The sequence below is a fragment of the Hyla sarda genome, chromosome 9, assembly GCF_029499605.1.
Source record: "Hyla sarda isolate aHylSar1 chromosome 9, aHylSar1.hap1, whole genome shotgun sequence".
Classification (NCBI taxonomy): domain Eukaryota; kingdom Metazoa; phylum Chordata; class Amphibia; order Anura; family Hylidae; genus Hyla; species Hyla sarda.
In genome coordinates this window covers 85624970-85651783 of record NC_079197.1, presented here as the reverse complement: position 1 = coordinate 85651783, position 26814 = coordinate 85624970, and the positions used below count along the sequence as shown (strand labels likewise).

Sequence of the window (26814 nt, the reverse complement as noted above, 5' to 3'; positions counted from 1 at the left end):
TAAAAAAATAATAAAAACCACCTGCAAAAACGCAAAAGTTAAAACCAACATGGCTTTTTTCTTGCCGTTTTTGCTCTCCCATAGATTTCTATGAAAGGAAAACGCCACAATTTCAGGGAAAAAAACACCAAACTAGGTTTTGTTTGGGCATTTTGAAAATCCAGCCTCTGAGCCCGAAAAACGGCAAAAGGATTAAAAAAAGCCAAACTGAAAAACGCCAGGTGAATCTGGCATTTTGCAGTTTACTATTGACTTGCAGCTAACATCTGGACACTGCGTTTTTTCGCTGAAAAAAAGCAGTTTGGGAAAATTGGCGTTTTTTTTCAGCATTTTTGCAAAAAAAAACCTCAGTGGAATTCCAGCTTAAGGGGGTTGTGCGCTGCCCTAATTTTCGGAGCTCCGCTCACAGCATCCGGAAGTTCATTACTCCGAACGCTGTGTGCGGGCTTCCGTGTTCACGGCCGCCGGGCGTGACGTCACGCCCAGCCCCTCACCCGCCCCCTCGTGACATCTCGCCCACCCCCTCGTGACGTCACGCCCGCCCGCCCCCCTCTACCAAAGTCTATGGGAAGGGGGCATGACAGCGTGACAGTAAAATAAAAAGACTTGCACTACAAGTGTGGATCCTGTGCATGAAAATGGGTCAAAGTATAATGACCTGACATCAAGAGCTCAATAGCTAAAGAAAAAAATATATATCCCGGAATACCCCTTTAGGGTACGTTCACATGAGCGGATTTTCCCAGCGGATTTAGATGCGGATCCGCTGCTGAAGGACCCTCTGTATTCTGCCTTCACATGTGCCTGCTCGTAGCAGCAATACGCTGCTACGTGCAGACACACTGAAGCATTGTGCGAGTCGCCGCGCATGCACGGTGTACTCGCACACATCGCGGCCCGCTCTACCTGCTCAAGGCCGAGAGCTGCTGCGATGTGCGAGTATACTGCACATGCATGCGGCGACTTGCACTGAGTCTGCTCGTAGCGGCGTATTGCCGCTCCGAGCAGGCACATGTAAAGGCAGAATACAGAGGGTCCTTAAGTAGCGGATCTGCTGGATTAGGCTAAGTTTCCACTTATTTTTTTTCCTGGCAGTTTTTGGAAAACTACCACTGCAGTATTTGAGCCAAAGCCCGAAGTGTATTCAAAAGGAACAGGACATATAAAGGAAGGACTTATACTTCTCCTCCCTTATGGATCCACTTGGGACTTTGGCTCAAAAACTGCAGTGGCAGTATTCCAAAAACTGCCTGAAAAAAAAACAAGTGGAAACCAAATGACATACAGGCCTGATTGTTCTTGTCTTTACAATTTAAGAAGTTTTATTTGCTGCTGGAAAATGTTTCTTAATCCTACAATCTTACGTTCCCACACGGCGTATTTGCTGCGTATTTGCTGCTGCGTATTTTATTTTCCCTGTTGAAATCAATGGGTAGGAAAATACGCAGCACCAAATACGCAGCAAATACGCAGCAAAATACGCCGTGTGGGAACGCACCCTTAGATGATTCCATTTCCTCTCCTGTATGTTTTTTCTGCAATTGAGCAGTAACATAACCTAAGAGCATTGCTTTCTAAGGCTTGTGACTGACTGAGTCCCTGAAAACCTGTGCAGCGATATAGGCTCCTATCATTCCCTGACCTTTCTTAGCCTGTATTTTCAACAGTTGGGATCCCATGGTGAAGCGCCACTCTGTTATTACCATGTGAATGTGTGAAGCAGTAGCCAGAATAATTACAAAAATGCTACAGAGGCCAGAACAGCCTGACAAGTCCGCCAGCTAATATCCTCAGGACATTACAATATTGGACTTCATTCCTTGCGTAGCTTCTTCTAACAGTGCAATAGCTTCCTCTAGTAATTATATCGCTCTGGTTCTGCCGCAGTTGTGGGAAGTTGTTAGGATTTGCCACAGGATTACACAGGCAACAGCTGAATTTGTTCAGATTTTATTTAATTTCCGCTGTAATGTTACTATGTTAGAGCTGGTCTTCTATTGTCGCTGTTCGCACTGAAGTGCATATGTGTGCCATGCAGATGAATAGTGTGTGGGGGAATTGTAATTTTTTGTATTGTAGTTTTATTATTTTGAAATCTTATCCTGTATATTTGTTTTTACATTCTTTATTACAAATTTTAATAGGCAATTAAGATGACGACAGCTTTTGATAAATGACTTTTGGATGGGGTCGCATAGATTTATCACAGCAAGCAGCATTCACCAGGAAATGATAAATGTGGAGTGTGCTTGTCATTCAGCCTGGCACGGCTACCTGCACCCGGTCCTACTTTTAGTGGCCATTGCGCGAACTTTGTGGCTGTTGCAAAAGTTGAACATCATAAATCAGTTTGTAAACTGTGCGCTGTGTAAACCACGCCCAAACCACTCCCACTGGATTCAAAGACACAGAAAGCCATATACGCCAGCAAAAAGTGCATCATAAATAGGGTGCACGCTGTGTGCTGTGACTTTGCAAATATAGTGGCCAATTTAGGCCTTCATAGATAACCCTAAAAGTTTATAATGTGATCATTATGACTTTGGGAGTAACAATTAGAAAGAAAAACGTACAAAGGAAATTTAAATCATTGTAAAAGGTCTGCCCGGCTGGACTTTATAGTTTTTGCAAAACAGTTAGGTAAAATTTACAACATTATTTGGGTCCTTTTAGATGGGCCAATTAGGTCACAAAAATGAGCTCTGATCTTGTTGATCACCGATCATTTAGGGAGTCTTTACACAGTCAGTTATTGTGCAGGTTGATTTGTTTCTTTCATCATTATTGGCTGCGGTTCCCCCACAGGGGGATGTGTGGCCAATATGGATTACCATTTTCTCATTTGTCATAGTGCAATTATAGGAGACTGAGATTATACTGACATTCCTTTGAACGCTCATTTGGTCAATAAAATACATTTGATAAAATGTCATTGCAGAGGACCTGTTCATACTTCTTTTCTGTAGTGTATTAGAGGTATCCATCAGCATCACATCAAAATAGGAATGTCAGCATATACTGTAGCAGCCCTATTCATTTTAGTGACCTTACACCTAGTGATTCCATTAGGGCCATTTCCCTTAGTATACGCTAATTTTGCATATACAAGCAGAAAGCGGTCCTAACAGTCACTAAGTGACAGTTTAAGCCACTGACATGTATGATGCCTCTAACATACTACAGAAACACAGTATGGATTGAGCCTAACCCCCTCAACAAAATAAATTCATTACATATATTCCTTAAATTGTTATTATTATGTCCACAATGGAGATAAAGAAAGATGTAGGCACTGCTGGACTAGCTTGAATGGTATGGTACAGTTCATATATTAGTAGGGACAGGACAACAAGACACTGTATCTACGGTGGTGCTCATTTGCGGAGAAGTCCAGGTATTGTGTACACATCCAAACAAAGAGGAAAAACAAAGGCACTCACCCGTACAGTGAATCTTCTTACTTTTATTTATCAAATGTCCATACAGACTTAAGGCTGCGGCATGCAGCTAAAGCAGGTGGAAGACGCCAGTGCGCACTGATAGGTGACAGCTGTTTCTTTCCTTCCGGAACTTCAACAGACCAATCTTATTATTATGTTTTTGTTTATGCCCAATGAAAAATATATGCATCCTGAGTAGGTGCATATTCCCGCATCATTACGGATATATCCATCACAAACTGAAACTGTTACAGACATCTGCTCATCACTGCTGGCCAAGGACCAATCAGTGGTCCCCAGTCCAACTAATAGATATCTCTTTCTAAGGACAAAAAACTTGCAGGTCACTTCTGGGGGTGGGGTATCATTAATAGAGTGGGGTCTAAAATAGATAAAATGGAAAAAAGTGGTATCAGCCTATTTAGTCTAGTCCTAAAGGGGTACTCCTCCCCTAGACATCCAAAGGATAGGGGATAAGATGTCTGATTGCAAGGTCCCCAGCAGCGGGACTCTGCGGCACGCCAGACATCTGGTGTGCGGAGCGATGACTGACAATGTGGGACGAAGACTCATGACATCAAAGTCACGCCCTACTTGTGACGTAATGGCCATGCTTGCTCAATGCAAGTCTATGGGAGGGGGCGTGATGACCGTCCCATAGACCACCCCTCCCATAGATTTGCATTGAGGGGGCATGGCTGTGACGTCATGAGCGGGGTGCGGTCATGATGTCACAAGTCTCTTGGGCTGCACCCAACGCTCTGAATGAATGCTGGGAGAAGCAGGGACATTGCGGGGATCCCCAGCGGCGGGGGAAAGGGGATAAGATGTCTAGGGAGGGAGTACTCCTTTAAGGGGTTAAATCAAGTTTGGGGGAAAAAGTTAGTTGCAAAGATGTGCAAACCCTTTAACATAAAATGCATTTAACTTGAGTGAAGAGCTGCAAAAGCTTGATATATTGAGTCCGACATATGTATATGCAATTCATAAAAGTACACTCTTATAAAATACCTTTTCATAATGAATAATCTCTCTGAATTTGAAATGTCCTCCATAACTTTAAACCATCTTTTGTGATTTTGTTTCCTTAACAGGGTTACTTAAAGCAGTGCAGGAAACGGAGAGACATGTTCAGTGATGAGCAACTGAAGGTCATCTTCGGTAACATTGAGGACATCTACCGGTTCCAGATGGGCTTTGTCAGAGACCTTGAAAAGCAGTACAATAATGAAGAGCCACATCTCAGTGAAATAGGACCATGCTTTCTAGAACACGTAGGTGTAAATGGACTGTGAAACGTTAGGTCTATTTTGACTACAATTTATAAGCAGACTGCAAAGAGCATTTAAAATAGATTCTCTTTGCAAACTTAGTCATAAAATGTATTAAAGGGGTTCTCCACCATAAGGTGATTTTAGTACGTACCTGGCAGGCAGTAATGGACATGCTTAGGAAGGATCTGCACTTGTCTTGGGGCTAAATGGCTATGTAGTGAGATTACCATAACACTGTGGCTAGCTTTTTGTGAACTTGTTTTTCCTGTTTGACTTTTCTTTTTTTTTTTGACTACAAATCCCACAATTCCTCCCTCCCACACATCAGCCACCCCTCCCATTGAAACATAAATGAGCTGCATCCATCAAAAGACCTATGGTTTGCAATCAGGGTGCCTATAGCTGTTGCATTAGTTGCAGATTGATCTCTCTCTCTCCCACCAAGCGATCCCTCCACCCATTGAAGCAGACAGGCTCCCTGTTATCAGCTGACTAGTGAGTCAGGTCTCAGCCGCATTTCAAGCTGTGAAAACTCCAAGACAACAGTCATTTTGTATGTTGGTAAAAATAAATATTGGGATGAAAATCACATTAGAATTTTTTTATGCTGGTAAAATAAATACTGAGGTGAAAATCGCAGAAGAATTGTGAGAAAACCGTCACACACAGGTACAGACACTATATTATGAACTACACTAACTTTTCAGCCCCTGTAGCATAGTCAAATCAAAAAAATTCCTGGAATACCCCTTTAAGGTTCTTATGAGTTTTAAAGAAAGCAATATCATAAAGAACTTAAACATCTGGAGTTATATTGTTTTGTAGCTTACTATTTTATTTTCTTCAATTTCAATGTACTGTTTTATTCCCAACATTTCGACAACTCAATTCTCAACCTCCCCCTGAGGAGGTCCTAAAAGACTGTGATGAAAGTGTCACCATTCCATTAAGCAACATAACGTCACAAATAGCAAAAATCCCTGTAAGTCTCACATATGTCATTTAATAAGATATACATATACACTAAGGGAAACCTAACCTAAGTTCTTGCATTATGGAAAAACCATGGAGATACCTAGATATCTAGAATTGCTGTTTACATGCTTCCTGTTTCTGTAGGCATACTATGTTCTATCGATTACAGCTTCGTCAGATGATACCTATGTTAGACTAAATACATCAATTTATACCAGAAGCCGGTATATGGCGATATTATCCCACTAGTAGAGACATAACCAGAAGATTTCAATTGAAGGATAGGGGCTCAGATTCATCATTTTGCTCCCAAAAAAATCCAAAACAGTCTATATTTTCCCATAATAACCAATCCCAGCTCAGTTTTTTTTTATTTTACCAGAGCTTGTTAAAGGGGTATTCCAGGATTTTTTTTTTATTTGACTATGCTTTAAAGTTAATAATTATAGTTCATAATATAGTGTCTGTACCTTTGTGTGATGGTTGTCTTCCAATTCTTATGTGATCTTTTCTTTTCCCAGATGTTTATTTTTAACAGCATATAAAATGAGTGTCGTCTCAGGTTTTCCCAGGTTGCAGTGCGGCCAGAGACATTACATCACTGGTCAGGTGTTCAAAGGAGCCCATCTGCTTCAATGGGTGGAGCAACCTCTGGGGGGGGGGAGATAATTTTGCAGTGAATTGTAGTTTTGCAACGGCTGGAGGCAGCTTGGTTAGAAAACACGGTTCTATTGATTATAGCAGAGCATGGAAGTCAGCGTGGGAGCATGGTTCAATGGGTGGGGTCACTCATGTGTGAGAGGGAGAAAAGTTACCCTACACTTACAAATAAGGAATTCTTGGACATGTAGTTCGAGGAAGGGAACTTCAACAGGAAATAGCCATTTCACAAAAAGAAATCAGCAGCATTATAGTAGAAACACAACACAGCCATTTAGCCCAAAGACAAGCGCAGATCCTTCCTAAACATGTCCATTACTGTCTGCCAGGTACGTACTAAAATCACCTTATGGTGGATAACTCCTTTAATATAGTGAAGTTGAGCTGTGATTGGTTACTAGGATGGCGGAACCAGACAGTTTTTGTCTCTGGCAGATTCACATTTTTGGTCTTATTATACCAGCAATGTGTTTCTATCTCATGTAAGACATACAGGCAAATAAGAAACAGAAGGCAAAAACAAAAAGAGAGAGAGAAAACATTCTTCATTTATTTACTTCTTTCTTTCTATAACTACAACCTACAATTCTTTAAGGGAATCTATCACCATAAAAATGCTATTTAATATATGGACATTATGTTATAGAGCAGAAAGAGCTGAGCTGATTGATAAATATCTTTGTTAGAAAAGATTCAGTATCACTTGTAACTCTTTGTTTGAACTACCTGCATTTTCTTTTTTCTTCTTGATGTCATGCTCCGCCCCCTCAATGCAAGGCCATGGGAGGGGGCGTGACATACACTATGCCCCTTCTTATAGGCTTGCATTAAGGGTGCGGGGTGTGACGTCACACGGGGCAGAGCCGTGATGTCACAATCCTCCGGCCTTGTGATTCGTCAGACCCGGAGCGATGTTCGCTATGGAGGCTGATGATAGCGGGGTGCTGCAGAAAGATTGCGGGGGTCCACAGTGGCGGGACCCCCGCGATCAGGCAACTTATCCCCTATCCTTTAGATAGGGGATAAGATGTCTTAGGGTTGGAGTATCCCTTTAATTTAGCAGATTCTAGTGTAGGGCATAGTGTTAGTTAGTTGAAAGATATAATGCGCACATGCGCACTATATGAATTTCATTACGATTTTCACATGGAAAAAAAGTGAATGAACATAGCGAATATGCAAATTTCGCAAACAAAGGACAAATATTCGTTCATATATTAGCAAAATATCGCAAATTCGAATATGGCCCCTGCCGCTCATCACTATTGGCAAACACTGCTTTAGATTATTACATCAGTAGGCAATTTTCCTCTACTGTGTTCACCTGTGATTTAGCAATATAGTTGCTCCTTTTGTCCTTATTTAATAAAATATTGGGTCCAGAAGATAAAGGTAAAGGAGCAATACTTTTTAATCTGGCATGTGCGTCAATTGTCACTTGTGGTAAGGCCTAGGTATCACCATTTTCTGGCTGCTGAGGTCCCAATTGAAAAGGGTTAGGAGCCCTCTGTCTAGATGGTTCCTGTGTCGCAGTATACTGTAGGATTATTTGGTGTATGAATATATTTGTGCTGCTAGTTATCTGAGTGATAGTTTTTATAGTTATTCAACCTACATTGCATTCTGCACCAGCTGTCACAATAATGAAATTGAAAGGCAGAAAATTTGTAGAAGAGTGCTGACCCTGGTACTATATGGGTTAAAGATCCACGCAGGTTTTGCTGCTGCTGGAAATGGCTTTGAGTCTGCTTTCTTGACACTGCCTAAATGACAGCAGCTGAGCAGTAAAATGCGTCGGCCCAGCATGTAGAATGAACATTACACTTCAGTTGACTAAATGCCCGAGGGTTTCAGCCTAGTTTAACGTGCTGTTACATAAGCCACACAGGTCTGGTCTTCATCATCTGTGAATATGTCAGGGAACGTCAAGAAAATTATAATTCCCCCCTTTTTTAGATTTTTATCTGCAATGAATAGACCAATATTATGTAAGAGCCTTTTGGGCACAAACCTTTTTACAAGAGCAGTCTGCCTTCATTGGCATGACACTTCATTTTTCTATTCATGTGTTTTCTTTGCTTTATTTCCTATGTTCCCTTTATATGATTTATGATCTGAGCATACTGGATGTTAATGGCCACACACATAGAGACTGGTCTCAGGTCCCCATGAATATTTATTTGGAATAAGTTTCTTAAAGAGTTTATGCAAAAAGGTGAAGTAAAGTGTCCGGTAGAGATTTTATTAGATCTGCGAAAAAAGTGGAGAAGAGAACTGGGTTGTTAGCAGCAAATGAGATGAAGAGTAGTTTATTGTAGTCTAAAAAAACAAAATATGCTCTTCAGAAATATCTGAATTCAGATTTTTTCTTATCACACTTACAGGCAATGGGATACAGTTACATTTTGTTATATTTCCATGATTAAAAGAGTTTTACCAAGGAGGACTTTATGGCATATCCACTGGATTTATTTGTATACCTGTCATCAACAAAAACTTTTTATATAATGTAGATAATACCATTATATGTATATTGTAATATACATTGGTAACAAAAAATATGTATATTTTTGTCCCTGCAGCTATTGCCTGTGTCTCTATGAAGAGTCCAAAAGCAGGAAGTGAGGGTGGACAAGCAGGGCTCTGTGCAGTGAGGACAAGTGGGGCTCTGTGCAGTGAGGACAAGTGGGGCTCTGTGCAGTGAGGACAAGCAGGGCTCTGTGCAGTGAGGACAAGCAGGGCTCTGTGCAGTGAGGACAAGCAGGGCTCTGTGCAGTGAGGACAAGTGGGGCTCTGTGCAGTGAGGACAAGTGGGGCTCTGTGCAGTGAGGACAAGCAGGGCTCTGTGCAGTGAGGACAAGCAGGGCTCTGTGCAGTGAGGACAAGCAGGGCTCTGTGCAGTGAGGACAAGTGGGGCTCTGTGCAGTGAGGACAAGTGGGGCCCTGTGCAGTGAGGACAAGTGGGGCCCTGTGCAGTGAGGACAAGTGGGGCTCTGTGCAGTGAGGACAAGCAGGGCTCTGTGCAGTGAGGCACTGTGACTTGCTATGGGCTCACACATGAGGATGATTGACAAGCCAGGAGCCTCCACAGAGCCCTACTTGTCCTGTCCTCACTTCCTGTATTTGGACTCCTCACAGGCAATAGCTGCAGGGACAGGACTTTTTCACCCATAAATATACATATTTTTTAACAAATTATATTACAAATATAAATATGATTGTATTATCTACATGTTATAAAACGTTTTTGTAGATGGCAGGTACTCTTTAAATCCACACACAATAGTAATTGACATGTCAATCATATGCCTGGGCAGCATGTCAAAAGGTTATATAAATGACAGTAATGCTTTGGTAACCAAGCGGGTAAGCTCCCTCAGTGTTTTCCTTACCTCCAATAGATTTTAATTAAAAATAACCACCCAGGATCATATGATCATGATGGATTTTTCCATTTTAAATGGTTAAAACTAAATTGACTCGTGAATTTGTCATCATAGCTCTTCAGGCAAAACCCCTTTACCCCTTTAAAGAAATCCTGTCATCAGGATTAGGGTTGTACCACTATGGCCCTTGTGTAGTAGATGAAATAATACTGTTTCCTACTATCTCCTTGTAGAGTAAACTGTGTGGTGTAAATTTCTGAAAAAGCACTTATAATCCAGTACTCAGGGTATATTAGCAAGTAGTCCTGGGTGGGGAGCAGGGTGTGAAATAGCACTATCGCTTTGCCTGTAATTGGGCTCAGCAGCCTTAAAGGGGTACTCCGGTGGGAAAAGAAAATGTCATCAACTGGTGCCAGAAAGTTAAACAGATTTGTAAATTACTTATATTAAAAAATCATAATCCTTCCAGTACCCATCAGTCTGTCCACAGTGCTCTCTGCTGACACCTCTGTCCATTTTAGGAACTGTCCGGAGCAGGTGCAATTCCCCATAGCAAACCTCTTCTGCTCTGGGTAGTTCCTGACATGGACAGAGGTCAGCAGAGAGCACTGTGGTCAAACTGAAAAGAAATTTAAAAAGAAAACAACTTCCTCTGTATTATACAGCAGCTGAAAATTACTGGAAGGATTAAGATTTTTTAATAGAAGTAATTTACAAATCTTTTTAACTTTCTAGCACCAGTTGATAAAAAAAAAAATGTTTTCCACTGGATTACCCCTTTAATTGTCAGGCATAGAGGCCTCAATGTCCCAGCATTGTGCAACATAGAAGAGGCCGCTGCCTGTCAATCATGGCTGCTGAGCGAGAGATGGGACTACAGTAGTTCCGCCCTACTCTCTGCACCCAGGACAACTTGATTATAAGTGCTTATTAAGTGGTGGGGGACATGCCAATATAAGATGGCAGGATAACGTTACTTAATCAGGGGAAACCAAAGTATTGGCTTTGTAGATTCCTCAGTAGATGCTTAAGCTAAGCTATTGCCATGTGAAACAAGATACATGCTCTATATACAAATGTTGAAAACTATGAATGGACTTGTATTGATCACTGAACAAATACTAGTGGCCCCATTGTCACAATGTGTGACAATTCAAGGTGTGTTCCATATATGTAAGTAAGGAATGGAAGTCATTAGCTACAGGGGAACATTCTGTTTGTATATTGTGTCATATATCTATGGCCTACATCAACCAGATTTTATGTTAATTGTATAGTTAGTATGCTGAAGGGTGATAACACCTCCTCTCATCTATTGGGCGCAATGCATTCAGACCGGCTAAACTTAAACATAAGCCTAGTCTGGCCGCTTCTACTTTCTGTAATGGTTTCTTCTAAAGTCCTTTCAAGCATAAATTAAAAGATGACAGAATGTTACCTTTTCCCAAGTCAGTAGCCACTTATGATCAAACCCAAAAGACGTCATCAAGGTATTTGAGGCAGATGTAGGCGATAAGTGAAAAAGGACTAAACTAAGGAAAAGACAGCAATAGTTCTTAATGAGGGATCATTATGCCGCAGTTTTCTTTCTTATTAGACAGGTTGCATATGCTTCTGAAAGATACATGCATTAAGGGACTGGACAGGTCAGAGCATTTGCATTAAATCAATGAGCCTCATTATGAAGTATTAGCTGATGGAGGAGAGATGGCCCCTTGGAAAACTAAGCTATTCAGCTATTAGTGGCCCTTGTGTGTCTGCTATTTAGATCGATTTGTCGAGATGATTGAAATCTATTACATTGTTTTGAAGAAAAGACATGCTAACATGTATCCTTCTCCATGTGTCTATACATGGCTGTCATGATAAATAGTATCCGATTTGTGTAAAGATAAAACTAATGTTATGACCTTCATTCAAAAATGCAAGTTCCCTATCTTTCACAGTAAATAGTTTTCATTTACCCATGGAAATGCAATTACTTGCTATATCACACATTGACACGGTGACAATAAAGGCCAATAAAAAACAAATCCCACTCATTTGAATACTAAGTTTGAGGTTACAAAACATTTTGTTTTGTCTTTTTTTGCATCAATTTGTAGTGTCACACACAACTTGAGGACAGGGGTGGAGCTGTTTTTGGAAGAGAGCAACTATGTTTGTCTAATCCTGGATAACCCCTCAATGTATTGTGGTTATCATGGGCCTCAATTTTCAGGGTATGGAGTCCGAGATCACAGTTAGTCCACCTCTGCTTGCGTGCACTAATAAAGCATCAAGTTGGGCTAGTTTTTGTGATAGTTTATCTATCCATTTTTTTCTTCCAAATACAGTAATGGATTCAAAGGAACTCTTACTATAGGACCTTAAAGCGTACCCATCAGATTCAACAAAAAAACTTTTTTTTTAAATATATCACTCAGTACCTAATCCTGACCATGTACATAAATTTTTATGTGTTTAGCACTTTTATTTATTTATTTATTTATTACACTTTTAATTTAGCTCACTAGTCTGAATTCCTCTCAAAGGGAGGGGGCGTGGCCTCACTGTGCAGGTCTCCGCCCCCTCCCTCAGTATGCTGTCTGCTCACATCTCCCCTAGCATTAGCAAAACTACAACTCCCAGCTTGTCCTCACTGACAGTAGCGATAATTTTTCACCTAAAATTCTATATGATGGCTTATTTTTTGCATCACTAATTCTACTTTGTAATGACATTAGTCATTTTACCCAAAAATCTACGGTGAAACGGGAAAAAAAATCAATCTGCGACAAAATTGATGAAAAAACACTATTTTGTAAGTTTTAGGGGCTTCCGTTTTTACACAGTACATTTTTCGGTAAAAATGACACCTTATCTTTATTCTATAGGTCCATACGATTAAAATGATACCCTACTTATATAGGTTTGATTTTGTATCACTTCAGAAAAAAATCATGAATACATGCAGGAAAATTTATACGTTTAAAATGGTCATCTTCTGACCCCTATAACTTTTTTATTTTTCTGTGTTCAGGGCGCTATTAGGGCTCATTTTTTGCGTCGTGATCTGAAGTTTTTAGCGGTACCATTTTTGTTCTGATAAGACTTTTTTATCACTTTTTATTCACTTTTTTGTGGTATAAAAAGTGATAAAAATTTGCTATTTTGGACTTTTTTTGCGCGTACGCCATTGAACGTGCGGTTTAAAAAGTGGTATATTTTTATAAATCGGACATTTCTGCACGCGGTGATACCACATATGTTTATTTTTATTTTTATTTACATTTGGAAATGCCTGGTGATTCAAACTTTTATTAGGGGAAGGGATAATTGAAAGGGTTAATGATTTTTTTTACACTTTTCTTATGCAATATTATAGCTCCTTTGCATAACTGATCTTTTACACTGATTGATCCATCTCCATAGGAATGTGAACAAGACAAAAAAGAAAAAAGACCGATTTACCCTAGGTAATGTGAGGAGTAGGCTAAGGGGGAGAGTCCACCGCTCTTATATATGGATGCTCACCAGAGAGAAATAAATGGAGCGCATATCACCCCATACGGGGTACTCACTGATGTCCAGATGACTGCTATGTCGGAGGTCGCAGGAAGCAAGATGGCACTTGTCCTGAAGGAGACGTCTTAGGAAGAAGCAAAAAGACCTATGGATTCCAGGCGCTGTTAACGTGGTTCTCAGTGAAAATGAAGGCCAATATACTACAGGTTTTAATAAACACAGTAGTTTTATTGACATAAACATAAAAAACTGTGATGACGCGTTTCGAGGGGAGACCCCTCTTCCTCAGATCGGGTGTCTTCCCTCGAAATGCGTCATCACTTTTTTTATGTTTATATCAATAAAACTACTGTGTTCATTAAAACCTGTAGTATATTGGCCTTCATTGTCACTGAGAACCAAGTTGACAGCGCCTGGAATCCATAGGTCTTTTTGCTTCTTCCTAAGGCATCTCCATAGGAATGGATCAATCAGTGTTTTCGGCGATTGAATGCTCAAGCCTGGATCTCAGGCTTTGATGCATTCATTCGGTGATCGGACAGCGCAGGAGAAGGTAAGAGACCTTCCTCCTGTGCTACAGCTGTTCGGGATGCCGCGACTATACCGCGGCGATCCCGAACAGCTCCCTGAGCTTGCCGGGCACTTTTACTTTAGTTTTTAGCCGATGGGAAAACCCCTTTAAAAGGGTTGTACAGGGTTAGAAAAACAGGTTTTCTTCTTCCAGAACCTGTCCATGGGGTGTGTATTGCAGCTCAGCCTGAGTAATGTAAATGGACAGGTGTGTTGCTGTTTTTGAGAATGTTTTTTCTAAATCTGTAAAACCCCTTTAATACTATAATATCACAAGGTTCTGCCCTGTCTGTTGTTTTCAATGATTTAACTCATGCCAGCACTTTCTTATGTAATCCTTTTCCATGTTTCTGTCACAGCAAGATGGGTTCTGGATTTACTCAGAGTACTGCAATAATCACTTGGATGCCTGCATGGAGCTCTCTAAGCTGATGAAGGACGGCAGGTATCAGCATTTCTTTGAAGCGTGCCGACTACTGCAGCAAATGATCGACATTGCAATCGATGGGTTTCTCCTGACTCCCGTGCAGAAGATTTGCAAGTACCCGCTTCAGCTGGCTGAGCTTCTTAAATACACAGCACAGGATCACAGGTATTACAACTGACCAGATCACCCTGTGCCCCATTTTAGAGATTCTTGCCTGAAATATATTAATAGATTAAATGGCTATTTCCATCAGAAGAAGTTATGCCCTGTCTATAGGACTGGGGAAAACACGCTGATTGGTAAGGGTCAGACTGCTGAAACTCCCATAGATCCACATAATGAATGGAGCAAACTGTGTGTGTGCGTGTGTGTGTGTGTGTGTGTGTGTGTGTGTGTGTGCGCGCTGTTTCAGTTTTTTCTATATAGTTTATAACATGGGTTTCCATAGAAACAAATGCCAGACATAAACCTAAACTTAGCGTTCACTTGAATGAACCCTGCTGCAGTTCCCTCCACAGTCAGGGGGGCAGGTGCCCACTGATTATAAGGGGAGGGCATGTCCTAGTCATCTGTGTCTTTTAACACATAAGACTACCTCTGAAACTACATGAATCCCACCTTATGCTGGTTTTACTTCATAATTTGACTAGTGTCATGTATACATTGGCATCCCATTAAATTGGGAAGCCAACATATACTACTGTGTATTGGCAGTGGCCCCTGGTACCTTTATTCTGGTCATATTCTGTATGTATATGTTTGTTTAGCAGGACTGAGAAGCACAGCAGACCATGCCAGTGAGTGCCTCAAAATAAACATGAGTGCAAAAAGGGCTTAAAGGGGTACTCCGGTGAAAACCTTTTTTCTTTTAAATCAACTGGTGCCAGAAAGTTAAACAGAATTGTAAATTACTTCTATTAAAAAATCTTAATCCTTCCTGTACTTATTAGCTGCTGAATACTACAGAGGAAATTCTTTTTTTTTTGCAATTGTCTCTGATGACATCACGAACACAGTGCTCTTTGCTGACGTCATTATAATAATAATACTTAATTTATTGTTGTCCATAGTGGGATTTGAACCCAAGGCCCCAGCACTGCAAGGCAGCAGTGCTAACCACTGAGCCATTATGCTGCCCTTAGCATACATCTGCTATGCACGGTTGCTAAAATGGACAGAGATGTCAGCAGAGAGCACTGTGCTCGTGATGTCATCAGTGTTCCAAATAGAAAGGAATTTCCTCTGTAGCATTCAGCAGCTAATAAGTACAGGAAGGATTAAGATTTTTTAATAGAAGTAATTTACAAATATGTTTAACTTTCTGGCACCAGTTGATTTAAAAGAAAAAAGGTTTTCACCGGAGTACCCCTTTAAAAGCAGTGACTACGCTCAACCTGTTAAAGGGAATAGGGCCGCGGCCGATACACACCAGTATCAGCAACCTATTGAAGTATACGGTCAAACTATGATGTGAACCCACCATGCTCACATGACCGCCAAAAAAACAGTGCAATAGCATATTCAAGAACATGAAAGATGTTATATAATTAATACCAAAATATCTCCATGATAACAGATGATCTTTTAGGTGCTGGTAATGCAGGGCATGTTTACCTGCCTGAGATCATCTTAATTTTCATCTCTAGAAATGTTGGGTAAGATTAGCCTTTTCAATGGTGTTGAAGAGCATTTCCTGTAAATGACCAAGAATGGGGATCTGTCAGTCTTGGCAGTATTGCTGTATTCTCAGCAGACATATCTGTTTGTGGCAGTGATCCCTGAGGATCCTGCCATGTGGGGTCAGGCACTGCCACTCATTTGGAGCAGGCTCTTGCTGCTAGTTTATCATATAGTGGTGGCAGCCGCCCTCCTGCATTCTTCTCATTAACAAGCTTTGATGTCCACTGGAATAAAATGAATACATAAGTATGAAATCAATAGCCCGACTGCAGTATATTTCCTTCAGAAGATGGATTACCCTTCTCCCAGCAAATATAGCAGGTACCTTTTGTCTCTCTTTATTATAGGGCAAGACACTTGATTAGACATTAGATTAGCTGATCCACCAGTAAAAGAAAGCTTGCATTAGTATTTGCTTCTTATAAATATCTCTTCGGGATATATCTCGATATATAAATATCTCTCTAATATCTTAGAGTCTTTTTCCAGAGTATAAGTTTAACATTTATTATAAATGTTAACAATAAGATGCTAACAAGGAGCTGTCATATAGACACCCATAGCCAACTATAAATCCAATTACACGGTTATGCTACTCTACAACAAGGTCTGTGCCTCAACAGGCACAATGGGGGGGATATTTAAAGGATTTAACACCACTTTCTTTGCTTTAGCTGCGCCACATTTGATTAAAATTAGCGCCACATATTCAAATATTTAGCACCTGTTTTAGCACCCTGTTAACCAGTTTTTTAAACGGGGTGATGTTAGGGCATTGTTAGACTTTTTGTGCCATTAGCACCCTATTTTCAAAGGTTTGGCAGGACTTCCTGACGCAAAAAATTTCGCTGCAAATACCAAGTATACTTGCTTTTTGTGCTATTTGCCCCAAATTTTCAAAAGTCCAAACACAGTTCTGAAAATGAGGCACAGTAAACACACTTTGTGGTGCAAAATAAAGATCCCTGATAACACAAGTCTTTTAATTTCCTCCCCCCCCCCAATGTTTCTATTTTGCACATTGACTTGCCAAATATATCATCTAATTTTGCACAATTTTTATATTGTCTTCCCTGGTTTTGTAATTTTTCTTGTGCGCTTCCAGGGGCGTAGTTAGCAAATGTCCCGGTTGGTGTACTGAATTTATCAAAGCAGAGTAGACACAGCTCACCCTTGTGCCCTCGCCACGGCACGGACAGGACCGGACCCCAGTCCAGCAATTGCAGGAGAAAGAAGAGAAAGTCCAGCGTGGCAATTCAAGCAATACTTGGTACTTTATTTAGCAATCAGCCAACATGGAAGACAGGTGACGCGTTTCGGCCACAATACGTAGCCTTAGTCTCACTGAATTTATCACTTATAAAATAAAAATAAAATAATTTTTGCACATATGTACTCAAGAAACCAGATGCCATTGGAATGTGTGTGAGTTTTCCACCTTTTTTTTTTACACTTTACAGGGGCTTTCGATCATTTGAGCAAATTTGTGAAGTGAGGTGCTCAATATCATAAAAGTTTTACACATAGATGACATTGCTGTACATACAATAGTATGGTTGGAGAAAGCATTTACATTGTATTACTGCATTGACCTAGAGGGAGGGGGATACAAAATCCCTTTTATGCAGATGCAAATTTGTCCTTATGTAAGTGGAATATATTTTCTTAACTCAATATATGACAGAATAATCCCCTGAATTAATGACAATGGATCCGTTAATCCCTGGTTAATAGTATAAGTAGAGAACAACCAGAAACCTTATTTGTGTTCTCCTTGCAAATTACGATGGCTATAAAGCAGATATATCAATAAGAGGATTTGAAGAACTTTCTAAAATTGAATGGGATGTACAGCATGGAAAAAGAAGTTGAAGTAAGAAGCTGAAGTTTTCTGCAGCTTTGACAAAACATTCTTCAGTTCCGTGCTTCTTTTTTTTCTGCGCCACAAAGTGATCAATAAGTGAAGTTTAGATTAGAAAACACAGCATTATAGCGGAGCAAACTGGATGTCGTATCATAAGTTATGAATCACTGAGGACGGTGATTGCTTATCTCGTCTTTTAGCCAAAGAAGCATCTACTGTATCAGCCCATAGATTTCAGGGGAAATTGTGTAATGTTTACTTTTCCCTGTGGTGGCGCTGCAGGGGACTTGGATCCTTGTACTTATTGCTAGATCACCCCACAGATTACAGAGTGCAGCATGACTCCATACAATTACCGTAGTTTATCAAACAAAAAGGGATTCCCAACCCTACAAAGGTCATTTGATACAGATATAGTCCAATACATGTTTAAGCAAAGGTGTTAAAAAATGTGATTTTACTTGGTCATTTCAAGGTAGAGCAAGGAATCCTGAAAATATATCTTGCTTGTAAGGGCTTTTTCATTGGATTTTTAAGGCAGTGAAGCAGATAAAATATTTTTTAAATTGCTCTCAGCCAAGATAACAGAGGGATCTAAAGGGGTTATGCATTTTTTTCTTTTCACTGAAGGGATTCTTTTATACTTCTATTGTATAGCCCTACAGTCCTCCTAATATAAGTACCTACCAATAGGTAAATCCTCTGATAAATTTCCCCATTGCTCTAACTTAAAGGGGTACTCCGGTGGAAAACTTTTTTTTTTTTTAATGAACTGGTGCCAGAAAGTTAAACAGATTTGTAAATTACTTCTATTAAAACATATTAATCCTTTTAGTACTTTTTAGCAGCTGTATGCTACAGAGGAAATTCTTTACTTTTTTAATTTCTTTTTGTGTTGTCCACAGTGCTCTCTGCTGACACCTCTATCCATGTCAGGAACTGTCTAGAGTAGCATAGGTTTGCTATGGGGATTTTCTCCTGCTCTGGACAGTTCCTGATACGGGCATCAGGTGTCAGCAGAGAGCACTGTGGACAAGACAAAAAAGAAGATTTTCATCTATAGCAAACAGCTGCTAAAAGGTACTGAAAGGATTAAGATTTTTTAATAGAAGTAATTTACACATCTGTTTAACTTTCCGGCACCAGTTCATTTAAAAAAAAAAAAGTTTTCCACTCCTTTAATCCATGTATTTGGCTTTTTTTAATTTATTTTTTATCTCAAGTAGTACATTAGACCAGTGATAAGACTGCTTGCAGTATAACCTGATCTAAATCTTTCCAAACATTCATTAATATACTTTAAATGCTGTTTTATTGTTTACCAACCATGTTGTTATTTATGGGCTACATTGTAAACAACATACATCTATAGGAGGACAGAGAATATTGTCATGAAGGCTATAAGTAACCTTGAGATGCAGAAGTGCAGCTGTTGGCCCAGATATCGTGGGGGTCCCACAATCTAACATCTTATCCCCTATCCTTTGGTGAGGGGGATTAGATGTTTTCAGCAGAGTACCCCTTTAAATAAGAGTTTACCCAGCTCAGTACTGCTTTGTAATATCCTTCATGCAGCTGTTGCTTCTAATGGTGTATTTGGAGTTATAGTGCATATCTATTGTTTGTAGTGTATGAGAGACATTATAGAGACTAGGCTCTACCAACTAACTCAAGGACAACTGAAAATGAAAAATGGACCCTGCAAAGTGGTAAACTGATGAAAAATGAAATGTACAAGGGGGCATGGCCTGACAAGAGCTCTGAGCGGTCGCATGTCGGAGTAGCTCCCGCTCTGAGCCCGTGATTTCAGCCTCCTGCTTATTATCCTGTGACCCTGCCTACCTTCATCCTGTTCCTAATAATGGTCAGAACCAGCAAAATCAACCAGATCCTTAACCGGGCTCACTCCGCCATAGAGCGGCTCCGGGACTTTGCATGAGATGCCAGCCAAGGTGGCGCCTGTGGCCCTGTGGAGGGAGGAGAGCCTGGCGGAGATGCTGCGGCCTCCGGGGCACGGGCGATGTCGGTACCGGAAACCACTCCAGACCTCATGTTGAAGCAAGTCACAGCTCAGCTTCTCAGCGCCATTACGTCGTGCCAGACTACCCTGACCGGTAAGATGGAGGAGGTGAAAATAGATGTCGGGCTGTTGCGGCAGAACATGCAGACTTGGCGGGGCCGTATTACTGAGGTGGAGAGCTGGGTGTCCACCTTGGAGGACACTGTAGCTCTCCTGCCTAATGCAGTCTTGGCGCTGGAGTCTCAGCTAGAGCAATGTCACAAAAAAAAAGATGGCTTGGAAAATAGACTGAGACGGAATAACGTCGGATAAGCAAAATGCCGGAGCCGGCGGAGGGTCAGTCACCAGCAGCATTTGTGGAGAGGTGGTTCCGTAACTTATTCCCTAATGTGCCACTGTTGGTGGCCTTCACTATCGTGCGGGCACACCAGGTCCCTGCCCAGGTCCCCCTCCTGGAGAACCCCCTAGACCCCTCCTCTCTCCTCTCCTCCTCGCTCATCCCCCCCCCCCTGCCCTCCTTCCTTTCTTTCTTCCTCCTGGCCCTCCCCCTTCTTTCCTTTCCTTCTGCCCCTCACCCTCTTCTCCTACTCCTCACTTCCTTCTTCCTTTTCCTGCATCTCTTTCTCCCTCATTTTTTTAGCTCTTCCCCCTTTTCTTTCTCCTTCTGGCCCTTTTCTTCTTGTCCTCCTTCTCCCCTTCCTTTCCTTCCTCATCCTCTTCCCTGAATAACTTGCTTGCTTTACAGGTGTTGTCTTCTGGCTGTGTGCCCTCCTAGATGAGTAAGCTGGACTTACCGAAAGGGGCTGCTTTCCGTTTAACTTAAGATGGTTCATTATTACTGTTGGGGATAACTTAGGCATATCCATCTTCCTCCCCCGTTTGCTTTATTCTTACTAGGTGATGAGAGGCAGCAGTTGGATATTCTACATATATGACATTACGGGCTCTACCTCATACTAGAGCAACTTTCACTTGTTCTCCTTTTGGATACTAGGGCTTCTATAGGAAGTTTACTGTTTATTATGCCGTTTTATTGTTTGTCTACAATGATTATGGGGTTCCCCTTTGAACTGATTAGACGATAGGCCCTGTTAGTCTATACTACTGTGTTTTCAGGCCTTATTATCTGGGGCACTTGCTTCATAAACCGTTTGTGCAGTGGCAGGCCCACTCTTTCCACACTTCCTTTTCATGAGGTGTTTCCTTTCTGGTACACCGCTCATCGAGATGGCAACCAATTACTACAATTATAGACCGGGCGAGGGAGAGCAGGAGAAAGACTGATTTAGACCAATTTATGCGGAGACCGGAGTCACCAAATATGTCCCTAAAAAGTAAAATAAGGTCATCTGCGTAAAGGCCTATTTTATCCTCCCTATCCCCCACATCTATGCCTGGAATCAGACTGTCTCCACCGCCATCGCAAACAAAAGCGGCGACAGGGGGCACCCCTGTATAGTGCCCCGCCCAAGGGAGAAGGAAGGAGAGCAAGTCCCATTCATCAATACCTGGGCTGTAGGTGCAGCGTAAAGAATAGAGATCCAACGCATGAAGCCCTCGCCAAAACCGAAGTGCCTCAATGCGGACATGAGATATGGCCATTCAACAGAATCAAATGCCTTGGCCGCATCTAATGAGGCCAATGCCCTGTCCCCGCCAATGGCAGAACCCAGCTACACAATTGTTTGGGCGCGTCAGTGGTCGACCGCCCTGGCATAAATCCGGATTGGTCGGCATGGATAATAGAGAGTATAACTTTATTAAGTCTATTTGCTAGAATTTTTGTCAGAATTTTGTAATCCATATGCAGAAGTGAAATCGGGTGGTAAGAGCCGCAATCTAAGAGATCCTTATCAGGATTTCTCCTTAAATGACTGCCCTCTTCTAACTCTTGTTAAAGATAAATTCAAGGTCTGGATCTTTCTCCTATTGTCTGTTCCTGGCAGGATAAACCTAATTAAGCTATAGTAAGAAAGCACTCCTTACGGCACTGCGGGCACTCCGCTATGGGAGGTAACTGGATGTGGGCTTCTTTTTTATTGGTACTTGCTTAAGAATAACTGGTGGGGCTCAGGCCAAGGAAAATGTCCAACAATATCGCATATGTGTAGTAGAGGAAAAGGAAAAAAGCCGGCCACTCACCAATAAGTTTCTTTCTTCATGCTTTATTCATGCCGAAAATACTCACATTACAAGGGGGAGACGATACAGGGAAGAACAGGGGGGATACGGTGGCAACAAGCTCTGTTTCGCACACTCAAGTGCTTCATCCGGCCCTCTTTGTTTTTTAAGTCCCTGCATTTGTTGCTACCCTCCTTTATTTGGGGCAATTCTAGTTCCAAATCGAAACTGTCCACTCTGCAGAGACTGAAAGACATGGTGGGATATGCTTTGCCTGATTTTAACGTGTATTAATTAGCGGGACAATTGCGCCTTTTGCGGTCCTGGTTTTTGCCCTCCGCCGTGCCAAACTCTGAGCATCATTTGGCCCATTTTATTAATACGACTGACCTTCGGGTATGGCTGGAGACCCCGTCCACTGTTGGGTGACGGCTCTTGCCGATCCATAGGTTAGCTCTACAGGTTTTGCGGGCGGCCAAAACTATTTACTCATTCTCAGATGTCATGGCAGACTTACCACTCTGGGACAATATTGGTCTCTCCCATCTTTCCTCAGATCTGGACCCCCAATTCTGGAAGGAACACAATGTTTTACATTTGAACTCGCTCTATGAAAACAATACGCTCAAGTCCTTCTCCCAATTACAGGATGAGTTTGGCCTCCATAGAACACGTTTTATTAAGTATTAACAACTGCGGCATGTCCTTGCTAGTCAGTTTCCTCCATCAGGCCCCTCCTTTGATCACCACTAAGCACAAAAACATGCCTCTTGCATCCAGGGACTACTGGAGGTCCCATCTGCCATCCATAACTGATGAGTAGTGTTGCTCGTGAATATTCGCAATTCAAATTTAAATCCCAAATATCGCATATTCGCGAATATTGCGAATATAGCACTTTATATTCGCAATTATGAATATTCGCTTTTTTTTTGTTCACAGTACACATCACAGTGATCACTGATCATCCTTCTCTGCTCTTCGCATATGCGCATATTTGCGAATATTTAGCCCTCCCTTCTTTAATGGTATAGGGAACTAATGGGTTAGTGCAGTGGTCTCCAACCTGTGGACCTCCAGATGTTGCCAAACTACAACTCCCATGCATGCTGGGAGTTGTTGTTTTGCAACATCTGGAGGTCCGCAAGTTTGAGACCACTGCACTAGTGCATTAACTCTGTGATTTTTTGCCCATTGAAACTAATAGGCTCATTGTGGGCTATGGGGATCTCACAGTATGTAAAACTGTGCATAAGCAGAAGGGTCTTGGCAGTACAGTGGATGGGAGACTGTGCAGTGGTTCAAGTCCTGGGGTGGGATGGAGTGTTACAATGTTGTTGTTAAACTTTCCTTTCCTGGAAAAGCTGCTGAGTTGCCCATAGCAACCAACCCGATCGCTTCTTTCATTTTTCACAAGGCCTCTGCAAAATGTAAGAAGCGATCTGATTGGTTGCTATGGGCAACTCAGCAGCTTTTCCAGGAAAGTAAAGTTTAACCACAACACTGTAACACTCCGTCCCACCCCGGGAGTCAAACCACCACACAGTCTCCCACCCACTGTACTGCCAAGCCCTCCTGCTTATCTTAGTTTTACATACCATGAGATCCCCATAGACCACAAGAGGCCTATTAGTTTCAATGGGCAAAAAATCTCAGAGTTAATGCACCAGCCCATTAGTTCCCTATACCATTAAAGAAGGGAGGGCTCAAAATTCGCGTAAATTCGCATATGGGCATCGATTTTCGCATATGTGCATAGAAAAAAATAGAAAACAAATATGCGAATTTCGCGAATATATGACGAATATTCGTCCATATATTCACGAAATATCGCAAATTTTTATATGGCCTATGCCGCTCATCACTAATGAGGAATGGCAGGAGGTGACTTCTTCCCATACACTGGTGTCTCCGGCAGCTAATAATGGTTCAGCTGTATATCATTCATGCTAGTTATTTAATGCCCCTCAGGTTACATCGTATGGGTAGGCTACCAGATAATAATTGCCATAGATGCCATGCCCCTTGTGACGATTTCTGACACCTCAAGTGGGACTGCCCTTATGTCGCTACATTTTGGCAAGATGTTATATCCTTGTTGTCTACGCTACTCTCTATTCCTGTTCCCCTACAACCAATGGTATGTCTGTTTGGGATCCTGTCTGAGGAAGACTGGAATCATCATGTGGGTATCTTCCTGAGAGAGTCCCTTTTCCTTGCTCGGAAAATGATTGCTAAGAAATGGATGGATCCCAGGCTCCCTACTCTGTCTGGATGGAAACGTATGGTGAATGCTACTATGTCCTATGAACAACTGATTGTTAAACACAGGGGGTGACCTGGCAAGTTCGATAAAGTGTGGGGTATGTGGTGCTCTTCCTCCTTGACCAAATACACGGTCCCTGCATTTAGAAACATTCGGGACGCCCTGATAGCTCAGTTTGTATGATAACGTGGGATTTACCTTGACACACTTGTATTCTAGGGTGCACTATTCCCCTCTTCATTGTGTATATTTCCATTATTAGTCTTTACAAACTCATTCATTTGTACATCATGCTCTGTATTATATCATCTTCACTTGTTGTCCTATTCCAACTGCTACTATAGCCCTATATTGGTGTACTCTATGCCTGAATACCTGCTGCTTTACTAATTCTTTCTACTGTGTAGGAACCCATATATATATATATATATATATATATATATATATACACTAGTTATTTAATGATAGCTTATCCTAAAACATTGTTTATTGAAACACATTGTTTATCTGTCCATATTTATGGACAGATATGTAAAAAATATTCTAAATCATAATTTTGATAGATGTCCTGTTTTTACCATTGTGTTCGTCATCTCAATGTTTGTTGCATCTTACTTTATAAATAAATTGCAACAAAGAGAAATATTGATAATACAGTAGTTATAGCTATCACAATATATCTTCATCATTGCAACGCATTTTATGCATAAGGCACAGAGACAATCTTCTAAAAAGACAGGTCACTCAGGATGAACACTAAGGATCACAGGCTACACACTGATTCTATGTAAACTATACAGTGGGATTAGGGATCAGGCTGGTGATTTATCTTGAGATCTTGTTTATTCTCCATAACCTACAATCTAGTAGTAAATAACCAGTATAGAAAGAACTGTACACCATATAGACTTGCTCTTCCCTATTCATTATGATGACTAATACTGCCCGTCCCCTGTATAAAAGCTATACATCTGACCCGAGAACAATCCTCACAAGTAAATTATGTATGTTTTGTTTTTGTATGTGCAGCGATTACAGGTATGTCGCAGCAGCTCTAGCTGTCATGAGGAACGTCACTCAACAGATCAATGAACGTAAGAGAAGACTGGAGAATATTGACAAAATTGCACAGTGGCAAGCATCAGTCCTGGACTGGGAGGTTAGCAAGAAAAAATGTTATGGTTATATGTAAAATTTAAAAGCAAATAAGCAGAAATGGTGTTTGGAGAATTTCTAACTGTTCCAAATATAGCGTCTTTACACATGGCATTTTGATGCAGTTTTTGAAACAGTTACTAAAAGCCAAACTAGGAATGGATTAAAAAAAACCATTATTTCATGTATTTTCACATGGTAGTCTTCACTTAAAGCAGTATCCCAGGAAAATATATTGTTTATATATAAACTGGCTCCAGAAAGTTAAACAGAGTTGTAAATTATCTCTATTAAAAAATCTTAATCCTTCCAATAAGAATCAGATGCTGAAGTTGAGTTGTTCTTTTCTGTCTGACAACACTGCTCTCTGCTGACACCTCTGTCTGTCTTGGGAACTGCACAGAGTAGGAGAGGTTTGCTATGGGGACTTGCTTCTACTCTGGACAGTTCCTGAGAAAGGTGTCATCAGAGAGCACTTAGACAGAAAAGAACAACTCAACTTCAGCAGCTCGTAAGTACTGAAAGAGTTAAGATTTTTTTTTAATAGAAGTAATTTACAAATCTGTTTAACTTTCTGGAGCCAGTTGATATATTAAAAAAAGTTTTCCCTGGATAAACCCTTTAATAGCAAGCTGAGACCTGGCACCTTATCTCCAGCAATTCTACCTGGTTCTCCACACGGTGCATCACTTGTTTCAGGACATCCTGTAGCGGGTGGGGGAGGTAGTAATCTTGGCAAGGGTCTCCTAAACCTTGCCGGGATTCCTACCTCCCACACCCGCTACAGGATCGCACCCACCGTTTCTGACGGGACCGACGGCCAGCTGCTCCCGGCACACCTACGGAAAAGATACCGGCTCAAGGTTTACAATCAGCTTTGCGCCTGACATTAGCGCAACATATAAACGTGAGTAGGCTCTAGCTACCATCCGTTATCCGCGGATAACCGGCACTATTAGCGCTGCATCTGTCTGTCTATTTTCTCCTCTACATATTATTGTTTCAGGACATGGATGAGTCCTCATTTACTTCTAAGCTATCTACCCCCACCCCACCCCTGGGAAGTGGTGTGAGCACCAGCCATTCCTAGGCTGTATATGTGTATACATTGACTTCACACATTTCTACCTAATAAAACCTCACATAAAGTACACCAATTATTAACAACCCAGAAGGCCTCTTCCACATCTCACACACTTTAAAACAACTGCACCAAAATTTGTATCAAGACAGCACATGTGAAAGCACCAACAGGGTAAGATTACTTTCCCTCCCCTACTTACTCTCCGCCATCTTATTTTGCGTTTTACATTGATTAGTCATCATTGTGTCTTTTATTCTAAATTTCCTGTCCCCCAAAGGAGTAATAAATAACTATGGAACTCTATAGAAAAATTAGAAACCATGGGGGAGATTCATCAAGAGCTGTGCAGAGGAAGTTGACCAGTTACCCATAGCAACCAATCAGA

The 26814-nt window shown here is 41.3% G+C and overlaps 1 protein-coding gene across 4 annotated transcripts in view; it reads left to right on the top strand.

Annotated features, from left to right (window-relative positions):
* Positions 1 to 26814, top strand: part of ARHGEF9 (Cdc42 guanine nucleotide exchange factor 9) — a 356509-nt gene that overhangs the window by 269225 nt on the left and 60470 nt on the right. For all 4 annotated transcript variants that reach the window (XM_056540084.1, XM_056540086.1, XM_056540087.1 and 1 more), the window contains 3 exons: positions 4535 to 4714; positions 14172 to 14404; positions 25220 to 25349. In XM_056540084.1, coding sequence (XP_056396059.1) covers positions 4535 to 4714; positions 14172 to 14404; positions 25220 to 25349 — 543 coding nt within the window. The remainder of the gene's footprint in view (positions 1 to 4534; positions 4715 to 14171; positions 14405 to 25219; positions 25350 to 26814) is intronic.